This window comes from Aythya marila, assembly GCF_965140915.1.
Source record: "Aythya marila genome assembly, contig: HAP1_HAP1_SCAFFOLD_154, whole genome shotgun sequence".
Classification (NCBI taxonomy): Eukaryota; Metazoa; Chordata; class Aves; order Anseriformes; family Anatidae; genus Aythya; species Aythya marila.
The window spans coordinates 1,103,230-1,120,134 of NW_028137218.1; the positions used below are offsets into that span (position 1 = coordinate 1,103,230).

General features: G+C 45.3%; 1 protein-coding gene across 1 annotated transcript in view; it reads left to right on the top strand.

Moving 5' to 3' along the window:
• Positions 1-4,501: 4,501 nt before the first annotated feature.
• The window catches only part of LOC309891074 (olfactory receptor 14A16-like), a gene marked incomplete at both ends in the record, with an annotated part of 45,120 nt that continues 32,716 nt past the window's right edge, over positions 4,502-16,905 (top strand). The window contains one exon of the mRNA XM_082785459.1: positions 4,502-4,795. Coding sequence (XP_082641585.1) covers positions 4,502-4,795 — 294 coding nt within the window. The remainder of the gene's footprint in view (positions 4,796-16,905) is intronic.

The following is a 16,905-nucleotide window of genomic DNA, read 5'->3' on the forward strand; positions in this document are numbered from 1 at the left end:
CTTACAGCTGTCTTCTCAAGGGGAGAGCAGCCAGGATTGTGCCATGGTCTGGTTCCATCGCTGTGCGTTTCTGGCTGAAAGAGAAGCACCACGAGACAGAGCAGCATCCTCCTGAGACCACAGGCTGCCCTTGCCTCTGTGCCCGACAGTCTCCAGCGACTCACCAAGGCTGTCATTGTTCCGTCATCCTGATACAGCGGCCACTCCCGTCCTACCCCGATCATGTCACCGTCCTCCTTGCTGTTAGACCCTGGTGGGTGTGGATTGGGGCAATCTTACCTGTCCTGGAGAGCGTTGGCAGCTCTTCCTCAAAGATGACTTCTCAAGGGGAGAGCAGCCAGGATTGTGCCATGGTCTGGTCGAATCGCGGTGTGATTCTGGCTGAAAGAGAACAAGCACCAAACGGAGCAGCATCCCTCTGTCAAACAGGCAGCACCTTCCTCCATGCCCTAGGCTGTCCAAAGCTGTCCCTGTCCCATCGTTCTCATGGAGTGGTCGCTGCCCTCCTGGCCTGAGCGTGTCACTGTCCTGCTTGCTGTTAGAGGCTGGTGTGTGTGGGTTGGGGTGATCTTACCTGTCCTGGAGATTGTGGACACCTTTTCCAGCTGACTTCTCAATGCGAGACAGTCCAGGAGTGTGCTATGGCTTCATTCCAGCACTGTCAGTGTCTCCAGCTGTAACAGAGGAGGCGACGAACCGAGCAGCCACCCCCTCTCAGCACTGGAAGCCATTCCTTCCTCCTTGCACGAGGCTCTCCCAGCCTCACACCAAGGCTGTCCATCTCCCATCTTCCTGATGTCCAGGAGATGTTCCTTGTAGATTAAATGTGTCATATTCCCACTTAGCGTAGTGACACCGTGGTGGGGAATGGCTTGGGGCTGTCTTATCTGTCCTGGAGAGCGTTGGCATCTTTTCTGGCTGAGTTCTCAAAGCAAGAGAGGCCAGCAGTGTGCCATGGTCCGGTCTCATCGCTAGGGATGTTTCTGTCTGAAAGAAGAAAAGCACCAAATGGAGCAGCATCCACCTGTAACCATGGGCATCCCCTGCCTCTGTGCCCGAGGGTCTCCAGCGACTCACCGAGTCCGTCCCTGTCCCCTCATCCTCATGCAGCGGTCACTCCCATCCTGACCAAATCGTGTCACCGTCCTGCTTGAAGAGAGAGGAAAAAGAAGCTGACTCCCTCTGGTTGAGGTTGTGTCTGGAGCGGACACTTGCGGGAGGAGCAGGCAGCCGAGCAGCCTCCCCGTCAGCACGGGCAGCCGGTACAGGCCTGCCCAACCGCCCAACCGCCCTTGGGGCCAGCATTCCGCAGCCATGGCCGTCCCCAACGCTTTGTGTTGTGCCAGCCTGGGCTTTGCTCTGCCCTTGCCCCTCAGGGTGCAGCAGCCTGGGGGTTGCCATGTTCTTCAGCTTGCTCTCTGGAAAAAGGCATGTGTGGTTAGAAGCATGCCTGCTGTTGTAATCCAGTTACATTTAACTGGAGTTAAAGCCAGTTGGAGGCCGGTCACTAGTGGAGTCCCCCAGGGCTCAGGACTAGGGCCAGTCCTCTTTAATATCTTTATCGCTGATCTGAATGAGGGGATCGAGAGCACCCACAGGAAGTTTGCAGATGACACCAAGTTAGGTGTGTATTTCAATCTGCTCGAGTGTAGGAAGGCTCTGCAGGAGGATCTGGATAGGCTGCACCGATGGGCTGAGGCCAACTGCATGAAGTTCAACAAGGCCAAGTGCCTGGTCCTGCACCTGGGGCACAACAACCCCAAGCAGAGCTACAGGCTGGGAGATGAGTGGTTGGAAAGCTGCCTGGCAGAGAAGGACCTGGGAGTATTGGAGGATTGTCGGCTGATTATGAGCCAGCAGTGTGCTCAGGTGGCCAGGAAGGCCAACAGCATCCTGGCTGGAATAAGAAGCAATGTGGCCAGCAGGGCTAGGGAAGTGATTGTCCCCCTGTACTCGGCTCTCGAGATTCTTTTCTGAAGGGGAAGCCACAGTATCTCTTTTCAAGCGTTCAGAAATTGTACTGATACAGAACGGATCATTTCCATATCAACTCTCAGAAATACGAAAAATCCTGCAAATAAGCAATTGACATGATTCTGCTTTTAGTGCTGCACAAGCTAACAGTAGTCAAGTAATCTTTGGCACTGATGCCATGGTATTTTGCAAGTTAAAGTCCTAAGTTAGGTAAATGCATGTTTTTAAACACAGTTTTCTTGGTGTAATCATGTTTTCACTCTCTATTACTTATCTTTTACATCTATATTCTTAATCTATTTCTACAATCGTTTTGTGTAAATTTGTTTAGTTTCTTCTCCTACATGCATTCACTTGCATTCTGAATTACCTTTTTCCTCTCTTATGCTGTCATACACTTTTTCCTCTCTTGGACTTTTTCTTCATTGCTCTGCTGGTCTAGACATAGTTCTTTCTATATCTCAATTTGTTCTTATTTCAGCCCACAAATAATTAGATTCCATTTAGTTCTGAGCAAGATATATCTCACTGCAGAAAGAAAGTTCTCCAAGTAACAAACAGATTACACAAGAGCTAGCAAGGTCCACCCTATCTATCAGTCACTTCTGAACTAACTAGTGATGCACTGCTTCCCATGCTCTCTATCCCATGATATAGCAAAATAGAACCACTTCCACTCATCAAAGGCTCATCTCCTACAAATTGAGATATAGAAAGAACTATGTCTAGATCAGCAGTACAGAGTCTAGAGCAGCTGACATAGAGCTGCCTGGTTTGTGCCCACCTGAACTTAGGCAAGAGGAATCCCAACTCCTGTGGTCTTCTGTAAGGCATGGGAGAGTCAGCTAAGCCCCCTTCTCGCCTCTGAACTGCAAACAAGGTATGAGTCACTTGGTTTGACTCAGCTGAAACCCTTTCCTCAACAGGGGGAAGACAGATAACTCCCTGTCCTTGCCTGGGTGTTCTGCCTAAAACCAGGATATGGAAAAAGTGATTCTTGGACATCATACCTCTTCTGAAACGAAGAAGGACAGTGCTCCCTCTCCACTGGAGGGGAGCAACATAAATGTTTACTTCAGTGTGTTTCGAAGTTGATTCCCCTGGAGGCCCAGGGACTTGTCAAGAGCTCCCTGTGCTGCAGAGAGACTGCTCTGCCCAGGAGCAGCTCCTCTGCACAGCACAGCAGCAGGGCTGGGGGCACTGCCTGGAGGGGACAAGGGCGGCTGAGAGAAGGGAGGGAGATGTTAAAGACAGTGTGGAGGGGGGATGCTGAGAGCTCAGTGCGGGAGAAATCTTCAGAGCCCTGAACAGGGTAAGTCTCTGGCTGCAGGGCAGCACAGCTGTTGTTCCTGGTGCCATCTGCAGATTTGCTGGCAAATCCCACAGCCTATGGGAGCTTTCAGGGGGACTCTCAGAGTTTCTTTGGATAAGAGGAGAATGACAAGCTCCAGGGCAGGGACTACCTGCCAAAGGTGTCAGATGGACAGGATATGAGGGTTCCTCCTTCAGGGTTCAGCTGCTGGCTGCACAGGCAGGGTGCAGGCAGGGGTGCCCAGGGCTGTGGTGCAGAGCAGGGTCCCAGCTGTGCCCCAGGGGCTGTGTGCCGGGGCAGGGCCTCTGCTGCCTGCCAGGCTCAGCACTCAGCCTACCTGATAAGCTGCCCAGGACACTGCAGGGAGAAGCTGTGGGTGTAATGAACCCCCTGGCAGGGCACAGCAGGGTCCTGCTAGTGCCCAGGGGCTGCCTGGGGCAGACTGCCCGGAGCTCAACAGCAACCCCAGACCATGTCAGAGGGGACTCTTCAGACAGAAAGTCAAGGCTAAGGCTGCCTGCTGTGGTCTGGGCTTTCCAGGAACTGTGCTTTCACTTTTCTTTAGTTCATCAGGATGGGAATGGAAACAGAGCTGTACTGAGTAGAGATGATTTTGAGTTTCTGTCACTTCAAAATTTATAAGGAACCTCAGAAAGTGCCTTCAGCACCTGCAAGCCTTCAGAAGGCAGCAGCATCACCCTCCCAGTTTCATCAAGGCTTGTGTGACCTCCTGTTCAGCACCTGCCCACACTGAAAGGGTGCAGAGCAGAGCTGAGCACACAGCAAATGAGAAGGGGTCTGTGAGCACTGGCAGGGCATAGACGTGACACAGAAGCAGTTCGTTGTAGGAATGGCTGCAGGCAGCAGAGATGGGCAGGGAGAAAAGGAACTGCAACAGGAAACCCCAGGCACCTCCTGCCATCCCCTGCAGGGGGATGGGGCCGTTGGGTAAATTAGCTCTTTGGGGCAGCAGGGTGGGGGTCAGCTGAGGAGCAGACTCAGCATCCTGTGAAGGACCCCCAGGCAGGAAATTGCGTTCCTCACAGTGCACTCAAACAGCACAGGGCAGAGCGCCAGCCAGGGAGATGGAAGTATGGGGAGAATGGAAGAGAGTGTGCAATGGGTCAGTGAGAAACAGAGTGGATTGTGCTCAGAGACCCTGTCCTGTCTCTGTGTTTTCCTCCATGGACAGCCAACCATGCGCTGAGGCCACAAATGTCCAACAGCAGCTTCCCCAATGAGTTCCTCCTCCTGCCATTTGCAGACACACGCGAGCTGCAGCTCCTGCACTTCGGGCTCTTCCTGGGCATCTACCTGGCTGCCCTCCTGGGCAACGGCCTCATCCTCACAGCCATAGCCTGCGACCACCACCTCCACACCCCCATGTACTTCTTCCTCCTCAACCTTGCCCTCCTTGACCTGGGCTCCATCTCCACCACTGTTCCCAAAGCCGTGGCCAATTCCCTCTGGAACACCACAGCCATCTCCTACTTGGAATGTGTTGCTCAGGTTTTTTTCTTTTTCTTTTTCATCTCAGCAGAGTTTTTTCTTCTAATCATCATGTCCTATGACCGCTATATTGCCATCTGCCAGCCCCTGCACTACGGGACAATAATAGACAGAAGAACTTGTGTCAACATGGCAGCAACTACCTGGGGCAGTACTTTTCTCTATGCTGTGCTGCACACTGCCAATACATTTTCACTACCATTCTGCCACGGCAATGCCCTAGACCAGTTCTTCTGTGAAATTCCCCAGATCCTTAAGCTCTCCTGCTCAGACGCCTACCTCAGAGAAGTTGGGCTTCTTGTGGTTAGTGTCTCTTTAGCCTTTGGGTGTTTTGTTTTCCTTGTGCTGTCCTACGTGCAAATTTTCAGGGCTGTGCTGAGAATCTCCTGTGTGCATGGACAGCACAAAGCCTTTTCCACGTGCCTCCCTCACCTGACCGTGGTCTCCCTGTTTCTTATTACTTCCACATTCACCTACCTGAAGCCCCCCTCCACATCCTCCTCATCCCTGAATCTTTTGCTGGGAGTTCTGTACTCAGTGGTGCCTCCAGCAGTGAACCCCCTTATCTACAGCATGAGGAACGAGGAGCTGAAGAACGCAGTGTGGAAAGTGATGACTGGAGGTTTATGAGAAGCAACTGCATGTCCATTGCATATCACTCATAATGTAACTCATTAAAGGTCAAGGCATATCTTGTGTTTTTTTTTTTTGTTTTTTTTTTTTGTTTTGTTTTTGTTTTTGTTTTTTTTTTGCTTTACTTATGTAGTGATATATTTAAAAAAAAAATCGTTTTTCTTCCCCTTCCAGTTTGCTACTAAATGTCTCATGTGACTCTGAGATTTGGTATAAAAGAGGTGTATTTAATGGGCAATTAAGTATTTAATGTGTATTTAAATAAAAAGATGGTTCCTGCAGTGACTTGCTTGCCTGAGATGCTTCCTCAGAGAAATGGGGTGGAGCTGCAGGGGGACTTGTCTGTGTTCAGAGGTGGAAGGGGAGAAGACTCCTGGCACAGCAGCACTGCCAGGGAGCCCCAGGGCTTGGTCTGTCCAAATCAGCTCTCCATTTCACCTCCCACACTCTCCTACGGAGCTCTTGTGTTGCTGCAAGGACTGATTGCACTTGTTACTTGCTCATCATGCTCCTGTGTGCACAGGAAGGGACAGGCCAGGGACACTTCTCTAACACAGCTGGCTCCATACCAGCATCTCCAGCATAAAAGGGGATCTGCTCAGGGCAATGTCTGAAGGCTCAGCTCCTCTCCCAAAGATGCTGTCATGGATATTTCAAAGGAATAGACTTGAAAGAGGTTCCTGGCTTTGCTTGTTTCTCTGTGCCTCAGTCAGATAAGATAGGAGTCCCAGGATCATATTTTAGGCAGGGAGGGATGATTCCATTCCTGCCTGTTGGTGCCCAGCACCCATGAAATTTTGACTTCACCGGCCTGTATCCACAGCATGAAAGGCTGTCTTCCTGGGAGAGTCAGGGAGGACCAGCAGAGCAGGGGCTGGGCTTGGACCTTGTTCTCTGGACATCCTGGCAGATGCTGCCTCAGGCCAATGGTCCAAGAGCAGCCCCTTGCAACCACCGTTCCCAGCACTGTGCTCTCACCCCAGCTCACACAGATGGTTTCTTCCTTTGGATATGGACACTAAATGACTACATCAGGAGTCCATGTTTCCCTTGTACATATGAGACTGCATCCGGTGTGGGTGTGGTGAGATGAACCTGAATGAGCCCAAGTGCCATAAGCTGTTCCCTAAGGGAGCCAGCCATGAATTCCAGTGGGACAGAGAGAGTCTAAAGTTCACTTCCCATTGGAGGTACGGTCCCCTAGAATACCATCTGAATAAAGCAATCCTAGTCATCGTAACTGTCACACCAACTCTTTCTCTGCAGAGTTTGCCTAAAATATATGTTTTCCCAAAGTATATATTCAGTTCTTGAATCACTTTTCCACACATGGGTGGGCATTTCCTTTAGGATGCAATGGAGTTGCTAAAGGCTGCATGAGGAAACGTGAGTCTGGACATGTAGAAGACCTTCTGAAGCATGAGCTGGTTGGCAGGCAGAGTACCCGAGGGACTGTGAACGGCATGCATCTGGTGCTCCAGGGTGGGCTGGAAAGAGGCTTCCTGAGCACAACACCTCCTTGTGACCCTTGTGGATGCTGGCTGTGAGGTCACTTCTGTCCCAGCCCCTGGCTGGACAACAGCAGGGAGGCAGAGCCTCTGAGGTCACAAAGGTTTTCAGGAAGCTGCCCCCAACAGGGTGACTCCTTTGGGGAGGCCAGGGGAAATCTGGGTGAATAAAGGTGGGAAATTTGGGGGAGAGAAGAGGGACTTGGCTAACAGAAAGGAAAGATCTGGAAGAGGTGAGAGGGGTTCAGGCAAGGCTGTGCTGCTGCAACACTTACTGGGAAAACATCCATGTCAAGCCCTCGCAATATTTCTAAGCAGTAACTGTAAGCCTTCCGCTACATCTACATCTATCCCTCCCTCTGCAAGGAATCCACTACTCTTACTCCTAACCCCAAATCTCACCTGGCCTGGGTTAGCCAAGTCCCAAATCCATAAGGCCTTACCGTACACCCTTAGCTCAATTCTCACCCTATTCCTCAGCCTTTCATCCCTAGCACTGAATTCCAGCCTTAACATGATTCCTCAACAAAGCCCTGAAGAAAATCCCAACAGATAGCATAGTCTCCACACTAGACACAGACTAGAAGCCAACACAGTAAACACAGGCCTCCCTCTAATACTCTGCCCAACCACTAACCCTGAAAGGCAAGATCTAATCCCTAAACCCTAACCTGAACACCTAATCCCCAAATCCTGCATTCCTGTGGTCTAGTCACCTAACTGAAGCAGTTTGGCCTCATGAAGCTGAGCAGGGCATGAAAGGTCCTGCAGCAATCACTTGGTCTTGGAGGAGGCAGGTGAGGTGACATGGATGTGGTCAGGTCACAGGACTCAAAGAGGAGATGGGTGGGGATGCTCTGCTGAGGTCAGCTGTGCCTCAGGGTCTCAGGAGGCAGCAGGAGGCCCATGGCTATGCAGGTGGCTGTCAGGGCGCATTCTCAAAGCTTGTTTGACTATTACTTGAACTCCACAGGCTGGAAATACTGCACTTTGGGGAGCTTTCCAGCTCAGAGTAGGGTAAGCACATGCCCTGAGCCAAGCTGGAATATCTGTGAGGAGTCCCACTGGTCCTGGAATCACCAGCGTGTGTGTCACCCAATGTGTCCTGTCAGGAAATGCATGGGTGTGCAGAGCTGGGCCATGATAGTGTTGTCCCTGTTGCTCTGCGATGTGTGCGTGCGTTGGGTCTGGTGCAAACACCTGGGCTTGTTTCTAATCTCCCACCTAAGCACAAGTGTGGAATAGCTCACCCCCTGCCAAAACCCTCCTTCTTCTATCTCTTCCATGGAGGGAAGAGCCAAAAAAAAAAGCTCTGAGCAATTTTCCCAGGGTTTTCATCTGCTAGCAGCCCCAAAGCAGCAGCAGTGTCTTGCCATTGCTGGCTCATAGGTCTGCTGGTGCTCGTCAGGGCTCTGCTTTTACCTTGCAGGTGGGAGGTTGTATTGGGCTTACATGGAATTGGTAGGGCACAGTGATAAGCGTTTTCAGATTCTAAAGGGGGTTAGGCAAAATTCTCTGAAATTGTCTTTCTCACAGGGGAGATGCTGTCTGTTTCTCTACCTGGAAAGCTCTTCAAGACTTGAAGGAGGATGTACAGCCTCTGGGGTGGGTTTCAACCTCCCTCAATTTACTTCTGTTTAGTTATAAACACCTAATTCCCACTCACTCCCAGGGAGCCACTCAGCCTGTCTATTTTCCAGGACAATCCTGCTATATTATTAAGCTGGAACAGAGCTTCCCTTTGCAGCTCTCTGTGGAGCCTCCATGTGCCTGACATTACTGGCATGGTGGCTCAGCTTGAGCTGGAAGACTGAAGCATGCTTTCTTCCCTTGTTCAAATTGAAGTGCTTGTGAGGAATGCTTTACATGTGGTTGATGCTTGAGTACAGCCTTGGGCTCCTGTCTCCTGGTAGGACAGTCACATGGAAGTGGGCAGGATCTTTAATTCTCTTACAAATGGATTTAGTTGTAGGCCTTCAAATGGGACATGGTTGGAGTAGAGGTGTCTCTTTGCTTTTACTTAGGTTAGATAGATGAAAGAAAGGAACATTTTCACAGCCTGCTTTGGGTATGAGAGCCTAGGAAACATTTAGATGAAGTAGGAAGTACTTCAAGGAATGTAAGCAGGCCTAGAAAATGACCTATTGACTGGAGTAGCTATGTGCAGCTTATGAGTGTTGTAGCTGTTTACATGCCAGCTTCAATCAGGCTCATGAGGCTTCATCTATTTTAACATTTCTTGTGCACACCAGAGCCTCATCTGAACTGGGAACCACAATACCATCCTCCCTCCTCCTCCTCTTTTCTAAACACTAGCCCAATATTTCTTAATGAGGATATTTTTTTCCCCTTTTCCTTTTCCTCCTGTTCTCATGTATATTTATGAAACACACAAACAAAACAAACCTATCCCTTACCAAATCATTTAACAAAACAAAATATATTTTTATCCTTCAGTTCTGATCTGCTCAAGCTGGTACTATAATTATGATGATTGACTGTGCATTGACATAAGTTGATCTGTTTTCCTTTTTGGAAAGAAAATACTAATGACTGGAGCATTTTGTTGTTGTTGTTGTTGTTGTTCTACTCTTGAAAGAACAGCTTATTTAAAGAAGCATAACAGCTCTTTCTCTGAGCATTTAATGAGAGGCAGCCAGTTGAATCACTTCCATCATCCTGAAGCTCTGATTCCTGAACTTTGCATAGAAGTCCTTCATTGCATTTTTGCTTGAATTTGAGGGCAGTGTCACCGCAGATGAAGACACTGAATGAAGAACAGTAATGCAAGCATACAAAGGGGAGATATAATGAAATGGCTTCTGGAGACTGACTGGTCAAAGACTCATACAAATGTTCTGCACTAGAAATCAGTTTTGACAGAGAAATTAAACCTGAAAACACCTTCACTCTGTCTTCATTAGAGCCCAGTCAAAATATTTATTTATTTTTACTTATTTATTTATTTATTTATTTTTGAGATGAAACCTCAATAGGATCCTCATTAAACTGTCTGGTTGTTTTTGCCTTCCTCTGCTGCAGTTGGCACTGACCTCCACTGGAGGCAGGATATGAGACTGGATGAATCAACAGTTTGGCTGTGGTATTGTGGTGGTGCTTATAAAGTAGTCGCCTCCATGATTATCCCCTTATGGCTCAAGAGATGTTCATTCCCACATCAATAAAAGGTAATATGGCTGAGAAGCCTGTTTATTCTAATTAGTCTGTTTATTATTGAAGTGTTTGAGAGCTCCCTCCTGAGCTCTACTTTTGAAGGCTTAATTCTATAACTAGATATAACTATGTATGGGCAGATTCAACTTTCAGGATTTGGATACACTATACCGGGGCACATCCTTGAGAAAGGTGGAATTACTTCTGTGAACTAAAACAGGAGGAGGCTATCACAGTTTATCACTTCAATATAGGCCTTATGTGCTACATAGCCTTGTGCCACCTCTTTGCCTCTGGCTAAATTGCACTTCAAGCCCTGAGTCAAATACACAAATTGAAAGCTACCTTGAGAGTCAGGGCTGGAGAATGTTCTGCTTGACTGGGGATAAAATAAAACTTAAATAACATCTTTGGATTTGGTTAAAAATGAGCTTGTTAAGCAGCACTGGCTGCTTTATCATAAGAAATGACAGTATTTGCTGTAAGCGGTGCCTAAAAAAGACATGAAACTACTTGATCTAATTGGAACCATTTCATAATATGTTCATTTTAAACATGGGCAGCAAATTCTATCGGTATGGCAAAAGCACTTTATCAAGAGAACTTTGTGATGCTTAGATGATGATTTCTACCATTTATTATTACAGCTGTGGCAAAGATAGTGGTAAACTTTTACAGTTTATTTCTCCCAGTAGAATAGACACATATGGTCACAATTACATGTATGGTTATCACCATACTGTAAGAACCTTGTTTTAGTATCTTAAAATATCAATAATTTAGGCTGAAACATACTAGGTGGGTATACCTATATATACCTATAGCTGAAGTGTTTGGAAAGTTTCAATGCATCTTTTTACAAGAACGGAGGTAGAAAAAGTGTTCTAAGGTTGGAACTGTTCTCCAACAAAATTAGTGTTTGGATCAAGCACTTGGAATTCGTCAGCAAGTTTATCTAGTGTTAAGGACGGGGCTTTCAACACTTTCATTATTTACTTCAAATTTGATCAAATCACAGTTGCTGAAGATATTTCTGGAATGGACTGTTTGGGTCAGGTGACTCAATGCTTTTTTTTTTTTTCTTTTTTTTCCTTTTTTTCTTTTTTTTTTTTTTTTTTTCTCATCGTAAGTATTAATATAGAAATTAAAATTATGGCAAAAAAAAAAAGTTTTTAATGCCATGGAATCTTGTGCAATCTTTATGACTTCTCTATGGCTTTCTTCCTGCCTTCTCTGTTTTTATTTTTATAGTTGCCTGAATATTTACCTGGGTGAGTTACGTTGCCCTACTAGCATTAGCAAGATTTGATTATGTGCTTAAAAGTTGATTCGGATTTTGTATCTGTCCCATTTTTCAGTGATCAATACCCACTTGTTTTGAAATACTGTTGTTAATGTTTATGAAAAGACTTATTTATTGACAAATGGTACTCCTCTGTGTCTAAGGACTTCCAGAATGCTTCAGCCTATGTGTCTTGAATAATGCTTTAATTTTAGAATATTAGAAAGCTCTATAGCACATTATCATTCATTAATGGAAACAGCATCCAGGTGCATTTTATTAAATAAATATTGTGTTTATTGTATTTATTTGAGTCATATATCAAAATTCTGGAACCTATAATGTTACAATGCACACATGCTACTTGATCTCCACCTACTATATTTTACCACCAGCAGTTATTGCCATGAATACTGCACCAAATATGCAAAAGAGTTGCATGAACTCTATCATACAAGAAAATTATATATTATGTTTTCTATTTTAGACGTGTATCTGATTTTAAGGGGCACTTAGGCACTCACTCTAAGACTATTTTAGTAGAAAGAGTGCGTGCTGTAAAGCTTTAATAGGATGTAAAATGCTTCATTAAGCATTATCTAACATGTCTAAACCAAAATGCAGACTAAAGATGTGGTACTTTGGATGTTATTATAATTTCCCCTAGCATCATATGTAGAATTACAATCCCAAGTGATTAATTTCCACACTTAAATGTAAGCAGAAAATGAAGTTCTAAGTTTGATTTCAGAATATAAATGTACTGCGGTAGTGGAGAATAATTAAGGGCTTGATGTTCTCGTGTACTTTCTTGCAGATGGTTGGAGTCCTGTTAACTGAACCATAGGCTCCACATGGGAGAATAGGTCTGCCCAGGCATACTGTAGTGCTCATGTCTAAGGCCTTCAAATGCACTGGTGTTCAGACCTTTAGGACTGCCTTTGTCTCCATTTCATAATTCTTTGGGGATAAGGAGCAGAGTTTAAAAAAAGACTGGATTTAGAGACGTGGCATTTTTCAGGCTCAAGACTGGCGAACTATCCCTGATTAAACTGGTGTTTTTCAGAAATATTTTCCAACCTTTTTGCCATTTGACTTACTCGTTGTTGGAGAAAAATGTGTGAATGGCAATACTGTCTAATAAGCAATAAAATGAGAAGAGATAATGTGTTATTCAGACTCTCAAAAACAAATCTGAAAGTTTTTTTTTTTTTTTTTTTGTTTTGTTTTTTTCTTGATGTTTTGTCTCAGTGCTAAGATGCTTGAAACAGGATCTAATCACATTCCCTGCATGGGTATGATCTCCCATGTTTCTGTTCAGATTTTTTAAAATCATTGCAAACATCTACTGACAGTATCCATTTAGAACATTTCTCAGATCTTTCCTGTACTGATAATTATTTGGCAGGGACCAGGACTTGCTACTACAAGACTGTTATATACTAGGGTGAGACTGCTATCAACGGAAGGAGAAATTTGTTGGATTATCGGAAATCCAGAGGAAACCAGCTGTGAGGCCTACCATTGAACACTGCTCTACGAATGATAAGCAACATCTAAAATGTTAAAAATAGGCTTCAACCCTTAGAGCAACAGGCTTTCAAACCTCAACGTTTGTTCAAATTGTCTTGGTGTGCGAAAGCTACTGATACTCTCATTTCTTGAGTAGTTCCAGGAAGAGAAAGTCTGAGCCTCTTGCTGTGTCATGGGTTTACGTGGCAAGGTTTTGGTGTTAGGGGGCCACAGGCGTGGCTTCTGTGAGAAGGATCTAGAAGCTGCCCCATGTTTGGCAAGGGCCCCACTGCTGGCCAGAGCTGAGCCAGTAAGTGATGTTGTTTTGCGCCTCTGTGAGAGCAGATTTAAGAAAAAAAAGACACAACACAGCAGCTGGGAGAGTGAGAGGAGTGAGGAACAGCCTTGCAGGCACTAAGGTCAGTGAGGAAGGAGGGGGAGAGGTGCTCCATGTGCCGGAGCAGAAGTCCCCTGCGGCCTGTGGTGAGGCCCATGGTGAAGCAGGCTGTCCCCCTGCAGCCCATGGAGTACCACGGTGGAGCAGGGTTCCACGCTGCAGCCCGTGGAGGAGCCCACGCAGGAGCAGGTGACCTGGTAGGAGCTGCTGCCCGTGGGGGACCTGTGCTGGAGCAGTGTGCTCCTGAGGGATGGACCCCATGGTATGAAGCCGTGTGGGAGCAGTTCTGGAAGAGCTGCTGCCTGTGGGAAGCCCACGCCAGGTCAGTTCAGCAAGGCCTGCACCCTGTGGGATGGACCCCACAGCACAGGGGACAAGAGGGATTGAGAAGGAGCGGTGGAGAAGCGCTATAGACTGACCATAACCCCCATTCCCCCACTCCCCTGTGCTACTCGGGGGGAGGAGGTGGAAGAGGGTGGATGGGGGGGATAGGTGCTTTTGGTTTCTTTCCTTTGTTTCTCACTTTTCTGGCTGCTTAGGAATAGGCAATCAATCTTACTGTCCCCCTATGCTGAGTCTGTTTTGCCAGTCACAATAATTACTGTGTGTCCTCCCTGTCCTTATCTCAACCCTTGAGCCCTTTTGATTGTATTTTCTCTTTGTTCCTCTTTGAGGAGGGGGAGTGAGAGAGCGGTTGTGGTGGAGCTCGGCTGCCCACCCGAGTAAAACCACCACACTGTGTAAGGAGAAAAGCAAGGCAGAGTACACATACCCACACTTCAGGTGACATAGCAATCCAGGTGGCCACACTGTGACCCGTGTTGTTTATGCATGTATCTACTCCTTGCTATTTTTCCCCTAAAATATTGTTCCTTTCGGGGAAAGGATTGCACACTGCTTTTTCTATTTAAGTATCAACTTGGTGATGAGCTTGATACCTTCAGAAGCTACTTAGAGAAACAAAATTTTATATCAAACTATGACTTAAAAGTTGGACATGCAAAATCTACAGATCCAAAGGTAGATGCAGGGATAAAACTGTATGGAAACTGAAGTTTAGATCAATAAAACTCACACATGCTTTGTTGTTGTTATTATTAAAAGTCCATGCAATGGCTAACTGTACAAATTGTCAACTGTCAATTGTAGAAAACTGGAGAGCAGCTAAAACTGAGCCATACAAGGAAGTTAATAAGAGTAAATTAACTCAATATATGATGAAGAGTTTTGAGAAACACAGTCTTAGTTCCCAGAATGAAGACTACGATTGCTATTTAATAAATGTTTAACCTGACTTAACTACTGCATGTGTGAATATTTTTGTGTGGCTAAACTTCCAAATAATAAATACAATTACTTTTTATAAAAAGAACTTCTTCTATTTTTTTTTTTTAATTTTTTTAAGAAATAGCTTCCTAAGAGAACTGAGTCCAATCTCTGTTAGCCAAAATATGGTCTTGAATCACGGTTCCTCACATTGGTGTGAGTGTCCGCCTGTAATGTGCCGTGGAGGTTGGTTATTAGGCTTTGTGCGTGGCAGCAAGGTCATTTGTGAACCTCATTCACTGGAAGCAGGGAAATCTCAGAGAAACTATTTAAACATGTATCATTTCTCTCTTCACACCTAGTCTCTACTTTTCAGCTGCAGTCCCTTCTCATCTACTCACATTTTTCTTCCCACACAAGTAGCAAAACAGATGGGCTCACAGGTCATGGGGAATTTATGCTGTTTCAAAAGTGTGTTACTGGCCACAAGATGCTTCTTTTCCTCTTGTTCAGTGAATGGGACTAGATAAAACACTACACTTCCCTGCTAAAATTGCAGTTTTTTTTTTTTTTTTTTTTTTTTTCTGGCTTCATCCCTGATGAATTACTTGTATTTTGAAAATATGTTTTTAAATGTATCTCAGATTTTTCCCTGTGTTTCCTTTGGTGAAGCTTGATTCTTTTGGGCTACCTTTAATTTATTTAACGTTCAGTGAGGGTCTGATTTTATTTAACAAGCAAGTGCAACTTACCCCCCCAGTCTTTATGGCATTGCAACCACATGCACTGCACTATACATTTATTGTAATACTCCTCCCAGCTTTCACTGTATTCATCGTGTCTAGTTTATTTCTAGTCTCTATATCCACATTAACCTTCTCCTGTGGCCTGAGTGGCTTTTGAGCATATTCTGTAAGGAAGCAGTCCTGTATTACTCTTATAATCATGCTTGCTTGGTAGTTTTTCCCACTAACATTTTCCTAGGAAATGTCTAGGTAATTGAACTCCTCCACTGGATCATTACGCTGGATTTGATACAGACTTCCTTCATCTGTAAAAATGTTTCCTGATATGCTTTCTCATCCTCTCCTGAAAGTCTCTGGCAAGGTCCAAGGACTTACTTTTTCCATATCTCATTCTTCAGTTTACTTCAAGTAGTCCCTGTTGTGTCAGCCAAAATCCTAGTGTCATTTATTTCTGTTTATTCAGTATTCTCCCTGTACGCAAATTACTCCCTCCCTCATTACTTTTGTTTTACCTCACCCATCCATAAAATTTATACCTTGGTAATTTTATCTCCCAGTTGATAGCTTGATTTAACCAAGTCTCTGTCATTCCAATGTAATCATAATTTTCCCTCAACACATGTTTCTAATACAGCAATCTTTTTTCATACATGTATGTTTCTAGCATTTGTAAAACACATTCATCCTGTTCTTCGCCCTTTATGTTCCTTTTTTTTTTTTTTTGAATGTGTACAAAGAAAGGGTTTCCACATTGACTTAATTTACAAATTCAGTGCCCCTTTCTCTAAGCGTTAAAGTCCTTATCTTTTTTGTCTATGTGAACTCTGGCTTCTGAGCAATAAAAGAAAATTAAGACTCTTTGAATTACTTTTCTCATCTCAGTCTGAAAGTGTTTCTGCAAAGTCAATCTCTTTTGATTTTGAAGGGTTGTTAAGCCTTCTCTTTAGGTAAGAGACCTCAAACTTCTCTTCACAGAGGATTTTGACCCAGTATACCAGTAGTTAGCCTATCAGATCAATCCTTTGCCTCCTTTATTCAGATTGCCCTTTGAAAGTTACTTAAATGGTAGATCCACATGATTAGTTCTTTCTTTGGCAAGCAGACACTCATGCTGTCAGTCCTCTCTGGGTGCCAATACCTTCAGTGTGCACTAAAATTCCTGGAAGCTTTCTGACACCCTTTCAGTATTTTGAACTTTTGTCTGGTTGAGAATTGGAATATTGATTTACTTGTCTGGGTTGCTTATACCACGTGTCGTCGTTCCCCCCCCCCACCTTTTATTTTCTTCATTGTTCTCCTTTTCTGACAGAGATAGGGTGATACAGAAGAGTTTGGCTGCTTATTAATCAAAAATAAATCGAATTTTGGAAATGGAAAACAATCACTTATGTAAGTGTAAATGGCAGAGCTGCTCTCTAGCTATCTTGCAGCTGCCCATGGAAAGTACAAATCTGGGCTCAGAGGACTGAAATAACTCCACCCTGTTCTGTTTTGCACCAGTCTAATCTTCACTCCAGCTGCTTCTGCCTAAACACAGGGCAGCACCTTAACTATCCAAATGGCTGATTAAATGATAGGTTTACCACTTTTCC